This window comes from Cyprinodon variegatus, unplaced genomic scaffold (genome assembly GCF_000732505.1).
Source record: "Cyprinodon variegatus isolate N-32 unplaced genomic scaffold, C_variegatus-1.0 Scaffold406, whole genome shotgun sequence".
NCBI lineage: Eukaryota > Metazoa > Chordata > Actinopteri > Cyprinodontiformes > Cyprinodontidae > Cyprinodon > Cyprinodon variegatus.
In genome coordinates this window covers 328854-336894 of record NW_015150859.1, presented here as the reverse complement: position 1 = coordinate 336894, position 8041 = coordinate 328854, and the positions used below count along the sequence as shown (strand labels likewise).

General features: G+C 36.6%; 2 protein-coding genes across 5 annotated transcripts in view; one reads left to right on the top strand and one right to left on the bottom strand.

The window, feature by feature from the left end:
* Positions 1-8041, bottom strand: part of LOC107093074 — a 28157-nt gene that overhangs the window by 17177 nt on the left and 2939 nt on the right. For 2 of the 4 annotated variants that reach the window (XM_015387893.1, XM_015387894.1), the window contains exons 2-3: positions 2763-2824; positions 1973-2091 (exon numbers count right to left, since the gene is read on the bottom strand). In XM_015387893.1, the coding sequence (XP_015243379.1) occupies positions 1973-2091; positions 2763-2824 (181 nt within the window). Of the gene's footprint in view, positions 1-1972; positions 2095-2762; positions 2878-8041 lie in introns of those variants that run through there. The other 2 variants (XM_015387896.1, XM_015387895.1) reach the window with 2 other exon arrangements.
* rabep1 (rabaptin, RAB GTPase binding effector protein 1) overlaps positions 5085-8041 on the top strand; it is a 45720-nt gene continuing 42763 nt past the window's right edge. Inside the window, 1 exon segment of the mRNA XM_015387897.1 lies at positions 5085-5232. Coding sequence (XP_015243383.1) covers positions 5187-5232 — 46 coding nt within the window. The 5' untranslated portion in view covers positions 5085-5186.

The window sequence follows — 8041 nt, the reverse complement described above, 5'->3', positions numbered from 1 at the left end:
TTTAAAATGTAAGGAGTAGAAAGTACAGATATTTGTGTAAAAATGTAAGGAGTAGAAGTAAAAAGTCGCCATAAAAATAAGTAGTAAAGTAAAAATATCAGAAAAATCTACTTGAGTACAGTAACAAAGTATTTGTACTTCGTTACTTCCCATCTCTGCAGTGCAGAATACAAATATATATTTAAAAGAAACGCCTGAGGAAGCAGGAAGAGCAACGCCTCTCCGTCAAACAAGTTCATCACTTTTTGTTGTCATTTTAATTATAAATACAATTTAGAGAAGCGGAACTGAGGAGTTTGGCTACTGAATGATGTCAGAGTTGAGATAAAAAGTCCAGATTTGCCTCATAGCTGATTGTAGCGCTGGATTGGGAAAAAAAAAAAAAACCTATTAGAAATGAAACCTTTAAAATATTTCTAATAGTTTGGTGTTTAGCACTCAAGAGCATAGAAAAAAAAAAGTTAGGGTGAAATAAAGTGCAGAAGAAACCCTCCCAGGATTAAAAATCAGCATCTGCCTCTGCTGATGCATCTTCTAGAAGGAACTGTAAGTTTATTGTTCCTCGAATACTGACTCATTAAAAAAATCAATTGTTAATAACATTTAAATAGGAGCATGATAAATAGTGTGGGTTTGAAAAAGGGATAACTTTTATATTTATGCATCCTTAGTTATAGTAAAATGTATTACACCATTTATTGCAGTATTTTATTTCTTTTTTATGTCATTTTAGATCCAATATATTCTTCATATTTTACTTTTGCCATTTGATCATCTCTAACAGGTTATGTGTTTTAAATCATTTTGTATATGTTAATGATGCTGAACAAATTGTCCATATTTAAATTTGATCCATTTAATGTTTAAGCCATTAAAAGCGGACTGATTGCAGCTGATGTTTACATACGCTGCTAAGGAATAAGGCTCAGGTAGGTTTTTAGCATATGTTATTATTTTAACAACAATCCAAGACAAAATTAGCCATTTAAAGCCAAGTGTATCATATTTGATACGCGAGTATTTTTTAGACCTATGCATTATCAGTGCAATGTTTTTGTTCTTTAAAACCTTGAATTACATAATCTACGGAAGAGGATTAGGGTCACTGATAAAAATAGCAAAAAGTTAACGGATTTTTAAATTATGTTTCAGTATAATATGTTAGAAAAGTCAGAATTCTGAATTTTTTTTCTCAGAATTCTGATTCCCCCCCCCCCCATTTTATACCAAAATAAAATGTAAAAATCAGTAAATTTATTTTTTCAGTTGCCCTAATTCTCTATTGTACTACGATCTCTTCCTCCACGATTAGAATTTACAGATTAAAATCAGAATTCTTAAAAATTAGAGTCAGAATTGTGAGAATAATTATACTGAAATAAAATTTCAAAATCAGTTAACTTTTTTTCTCAAAGGCACTAATCATCTTCTCTAATAATCAGACACATGTAGTGAACAGAAAAAGTATAAAACATTGTACAGAAATGCCTAATGTATCCAAATTGTTGCAAATAATGGATCTAATTTAACTTACACAAAATGTATGTTTTTTTTTTATTTCTTTTGTCAGAAAGTTCAATGACAAGTCTATTTTTTTTTTATGCCAGTTTTCTGTCAATGATTTCATAATACACGCTTTAAAGGGTTAAGTTAATGAATCCAGATGGCATTTTCTAGAATTAATCGACATCTGAACTTATCAAATAGAAAACCTCCACTTTTTTCTTTTTGCTAGATTAGAAAATGTAATTTCTGCTGGAAATTCTGTCCTATTTCTGTGGGACTTAAAGTATTCTACATTTTAATATTCCTGATCTAATGATACCATAGCTCAAAGGGTAAGCAGAAAATATGTGACACAAATGTCTGTTTTTAATAAATAAACATCAAATAAATTGTAAAAAAAAAAAAAAGAAAAAGAAAATCTAAAGAATATCAGCGCATATTTCAATGACTTGGAGTCTCAACTCACCTTTTTTGGATATACACTTGTTGATGAAGACAAAAATGATGCCGATGACCAGCGAAACAAAAATCATCACCAGTATCAACACCACCCAGATGTATTTGCGTAGAAAGGCCATGGGATCTCTGCTGGACACCACAAACCATAAAATGGAGAAAAAAAAAAGAATCTCTTCGCTAAATAAGCATCACAAAGACAATCGAATTTAACAAGTTTTCATCTGTTGCTTTTCAGTATACCAGGCTGTGGATCGGAAAGAAAACTGTTCACCACTTCCTCTTTTTGAGTGTCGACTAAGTCTTAAAGTTATTTTGGTTTCAGCATCTGAATTGTGAGCCTCAAACAAGTCTCCTTACAACCTCTAGGGACTATTTTTGGGAGGAAGTACACCAACTGCACCGCCACTAAAATAATAAGAGATGTATTTCTTCAAAAAACATTTTGCTGCTTTTTATTGAGCTGTAAGAGTTGGTATTTTACAAATATATGGAAGCGAAAGAACTTATATTCAACTTTTTATTCCATCTAGAAACTCATATTTCCGTCTTGATGATTCAATGAAACTGCATTTTTCTTCAGTTTATCTTTTCTCCCCAAACCCTTCAACAACTTCCTGTCAGCTTCCAAGAGCACATATTGATTATTCATTATTCCATTAAAGCAGCATATTTAACCCCCTTTTATTAGCTACACCTTTCTTGTGGCAAACTATTATTTTTTTCATCCAGTTAACAATTTTTAATCTAAAGCAAGATTTTCCTGAAAAAGTCTCTAAAAATCCAATAGTCTGTCCTACCTGTTCGTCAACCAGCAGATGGATCCAAGGCTGTTTAAAAACCTGTTGTCTGGCTCAGGGACCTCAAAATGAAAGTAGATGGCATGATACAACAGCAGTCATCATGTGCAGAAACTTTGCATAGAAGCTTCTCATTTTCTCCGTTACAGTAAAGAGACCTGTGGGCTGAGGCTGTACAATCCCCACCCTCTTCCATGCTTCACTGACCCCAGCTTGTGGGTGTTTGCAAGTCTGTCAGAGTGACAGAAGAGAACAAATTCTCTACACAATATTTTGAGTCTCTGCAAAAATAAATCACATTTAATCATCTGCACCACCTGCAGGCATTATTTTAACAGATAACTCGATAAAACTTACGCCAGAGCGGCACAGTTCATACATATTTCAGCTGTTACAAATTTCAGTTCCTCTTTTAACTCTCTGATTTTTCTGCCAGTCTACCTCCAGTCTGCCGGGATTAGATAAAACAGGGTTGTAATGAGCAGCTGCAACCTTGTAATAAATTTATAATGAATTGCATGCTTCTGATCCAGACACTGTTGCATGATTTAAAACATTTTTCTGTTTATGTTTTTAAATGAGAGAGCTTGATTTTAATGCTGGATGAGCAACCAGAGGGTGTGTCATTGCCAATACTTTATTGTTGGTGGCATTTTGTTGCAAAAAGTTGTGCAAGTAAGCTTGGTTTCAAGGATTTTATGCTATGAAGCATTAACAGTAAAGGGCTTCTCTGCTCAGAAAATAAAGGAAGGATGTAAAGAACACAGTATAACTTCGATTGAATCAAACGTCTAAGAAATCAAACCATCCACTTAGGAGGCAACACTGATTGATAATCATTTTCCCATGCTGTTGCGCCAATAGGAAGGTGGAAATTACTGGCGATTAGGAATAAGCACTCAATAAAGGAGTAGTATCTATTATATTATATTATCGTATCTATTTTAGGCAGATTTTTTGGTAAATTTTTGAATGTTAGTGTTGCTTTCACAGTTATGGTAGAATGAGACAAATTCTGCAACCCACACAAGTAACTCAGGTAGTGCAGCTCATCCAGGATGGCACATCAGTGAGAGCTGTGGCAAGAAAGTTTGTCTGTCAGCTTAGTGTCCAGAGGCTGGAGGCACTACCAGGAGACAGGCCAGTACCTCAGGAGACGTGGAGGAGGGCAACAGCCCAGAAGCAGGACCCCTCCTCCATCTCTGTGCAAGAAGGAGCAGGAGGAGCACAGCCAGAGCCCTGCAAAATGACCTCCAGCAGACCACAAACGTGCATGTGTCTGCATAAACGGTTAGAAACTGACTCCATGAGGATTGTATGAGGGCCCAACGTCCACAGATGAAGGTTGTGTTCACAGTCCAACACCATGCAGGACACTCACACTAAGCATGCTTGTAGCGACAGACATACCTGTCTATGTTTCTAAAATTTGGAATCAAAAAAGCTTCCTGAATGGGAAGCGAAACGTCTTCAGACTTGGAAACAAAGTCCAGTGGATTTTTTTTTTTTTTTTTTTTTTACTTTTTTGGAACACAGCTAACCTATATGGTTAGAATGTCTGGCCCAAGAAAACAGACATTGCATATAAGGAGGAAAATAAAACGGAAATCTTCTCAAAGCTGGCAGTATGAGGGTACAAAAACATGTGACTTATCAAACGTTTTACTTTTTGATGTCAATTAACAGAAGAGCCCTATCCTTATGAAATATTGCATACAAATAAAACTGAACTCAAAAATGTGGTCACAAAAACTTTGTTTTGTTATAATGATCATAATACGATTAAAATCACAATGAGGATAACATTCAGACTGATATTATTTGAAAAGAAAAAGAAGCGAGTTTGTTCTGTCTTCTATTGATATTCAGATATTATTCAAAGTTAAAGTGTTTGTATTGTAATCGGAAAATTACATTTTTGGAAACAGCTGCGTTTGTATCTGACAAAAATGACACTCTCAACATGGCGGACGAGATGACGCATGTAGTTTCTACACGGTAGCGCAGGAAGTGCTGCATTCGCTTCTTCCGGTCTCGTATATTAAAAGCATCTCCCTTCTACTTTTCTTTTGGAAGGTAACGATGCAACAGGAAATGCGAATATTTCCTTCAAAATAAAACACTGACGATGCATATATTTACAAATGCCATTACACGTTCATAATAGACTTCTCAAAAATGAAATAAATAGCTTTTTTGTAGGATTAGATCAAACATGCTTTTGTTCAAGCCTGTATTAAGTATCCCCCACACCTAAAACTTTCCTCAAGTCTACATTTTCATTTTATTTTGAAATTCCAACCGGAAAGTCTTCATTTCCGACATCTCTAGCTTCACAGCAGATGTGATGTTAGCTTGTTTTCTTGGGCGCTCCTATCTGTTTTTCCATCTCTGTTAACTGTCTGAAGCTTCCCTCACCAAACCATGGCCGAGGAGGCCGAGGGTTCCCCTCTGTCGTCCCAACATGACGGTAATTGTCCCGTGTTTGACGCCCTTCTAGGGTGGAGGGTGTAAGGGGAGGGGGTGTTGACGGTTGACAGACCCGAAGGCAGCGGCCTCTGCATCCTTGACAACATTAGCCAGTTAGCATCATCAGTGCGACGTGTCACTGGCTCTTATTGAACATTTTCTGTCACCCACCGTGTGCGCATAAGAACATCACATTAACCAGTTCAATGTTGCTAAACGTCTGAAAGACACCACAAGTATTTTTGCTATTTATATTTACCTACAAACCCAATAGCACAACGTTAACTGTGATGTATCATCACTCTCTGTGTAGCTGGGAGCTTTAGCTACTTAGACTTATTCCTAAAGGTCGGGTTTGGATCCGAATTTTCAGCCTGTGACCGGTTCTAATGGGTGGTACCGACCCAGTTCCAATGCTCTGTGTAAGTAGGGTTGGAATTGCCTGTAAGGGGGGCTGGTTTCCCTGCACCTGGTGCTTATTCTTGTTTTTATTTTTGCAAGACAGTCAGCAGATGATATGATCAAGAGTGCTCAACAGTTAAGCTTGTCCTTAAATTATATCTAGTTTAATAGTTTTTCATATTTGCTTTCTTTGTGATAAAGCTGGACCAGCAAAATAATCTACAGTTTGGATTAGTTAGGTTTTAGGCTTGGTGCAGGATTAACAAAACCAGCAATGATGTAAACATGGAAGCATTGTAGTATCTAGATAGTGAAAATGTCAGACATAAATGGAGTAGGACAGTTTATAGAGGGTTATTTCAACACTTTTTTGGGGTTTAAAATAGTAGGGAAATCATATTTAATTGTCAAATCATTCTGGCTTAAATGTGTATATAAATGTACTCTATATCAGACTATATTGTCCTAAAATTAAGAAAATTTCTATTCTATATCTATTTCTATTTCTGTCTTAAAATCTTTTTTTTTATTTTTTTTTATCTTATTCTGGACAGTTAGTTATACGTCAGCCTGTACACCTAAATTCAACCAATTATATATCAACGGTCATCTGTCAATCAAATTATTTCGGTCATAGCATCTTGATTCATATTTCGCAGCTAATATACGCAACGGTTGAAATCAGAATAATTTCCTTTCCCATTGCGTTCCGTCCCAGTGTTTACAGGGATGGACGACTGTGTCTTCAGCAGCTTGTGGGGCTTTGCAGGCCAACAAAAGAACCCAAATGACCCCCATTCCAAAGGGGCGGACCCGTTCATCCGTTTCAATTTGCATGTTTTCTAAACAAAAACAAGGCTTTGTTGGGCTGCTGTATAAAGCCTCGAACCCAACCACATTCCTGACATTTTGAATTGGAAAAAGCTTCCTGGATGGGAAGAGAAACATCTTCAAACTTGGAAATAAAGTCCAGTGGATTTTTAAAATAACTTTTTTGGATGACTATGACCTGGATGATTGAGAACCTTCACCAGCAGATATAGGACGTAGTATTAATGGTGGATGAGTATAATTACTTGGGATCACCCTGACAGGGAGTGCATTAGTAGGGAGTTGGTTGTTGGAGAAAAGGACTCCAAGCATGTTTTAGGATGCAGACGGGTAATTAGCTGTGGGATGGCCTCAGGAAAGCAGCTAAAAGAAAAAGAAAATTCACGTTTTGTAACATCCATCATTGCCTGTACCTGCTTTTCCATGCAGGGTTGTTGGAGCTGGTTCCTGTCTCCATTGGTCCTTTGGGAAAGAGACAGGAAACATCCTGCATGCAACATGTTCTCTACAGACATAAGATTGTAGAGAAACACCCTAGACAAACAACCATCTACAAACACATCTAAGGGAAATTTAAAGAGAACAGATAGCCTCATCGTTCTGTATTTTTTGGGCTGCTTGAAGGAAATTGGGGTACCCTGTGAAAAGCGATGCATTCATGGGGAGAACATGCAAATGTTTTGCAGAAAGACCCCAATCTGATCCCAGGACCCTCTTTCTGTTAGATATGAACGCTTCACCCTGCAGGTCTGATTGCTAACCATTCAGACATTTTTATCAGCTGATTGCTGATAATAACGATAAGAAGGGAGAGGCAGAAACACCATAAACCCTGAAAATATCATTACATTTTTTTAGATTTTAAATAAAATTGTTTTTAATAATGTTTCATTGCATTAAAACACCTGCTTTAAATGTATCTGGTTAACCAAGCTAGTTAAAGTCTATAAACTCATTTCTGTTGAATAGACTAAAGGGTGCTGGACTTTGGCTTTGTTTTTTTTTGTTTTTATGCTGCCTCTTTTTATGAGTTTTTTTCCTTGAATAGTTAAACCTTTCTTTTATAATGAAGTTAGAGCTTTGTGATGAGGGGGTTGAGTTTAACTTTGTGCTTGAAAACTCATGGGATCAATGTGAAAATCCTGTTGGAGTTTGCTCGGGTATCACATGACTAGCAGATCGTCTGAGCACCAATCTGCTGCTTGTCACTCGTAAATGTTTCCATTCGCCCGTCTGCATGCGAGAATGTCGCCGTCTCTCTGGACATTGTGCTGGTTTTAAATAGCAGGAGTCAAACCAGGTACGAGCTGCTCCTGGTGTAGGAAAAAAACTGTGACTGGATGTATTTTCAGGCTGGTTAGGACACAGCACTGCACTACTTTAACATTTAACCTGAAAGGTAACCTTTTTCTGTTTAATACTCTCATTACTATCGATAACAAGACAGATGTTTGTTATTGTTTATTAGAAATATAACTCCTCTCAAATAGATCACAGCTGTGTGTCAATGAGGGCGACATGATGGTGAAAAACTTTACACTGATGGTGATATTAGATAAAATTCTAATGTTTTCTTA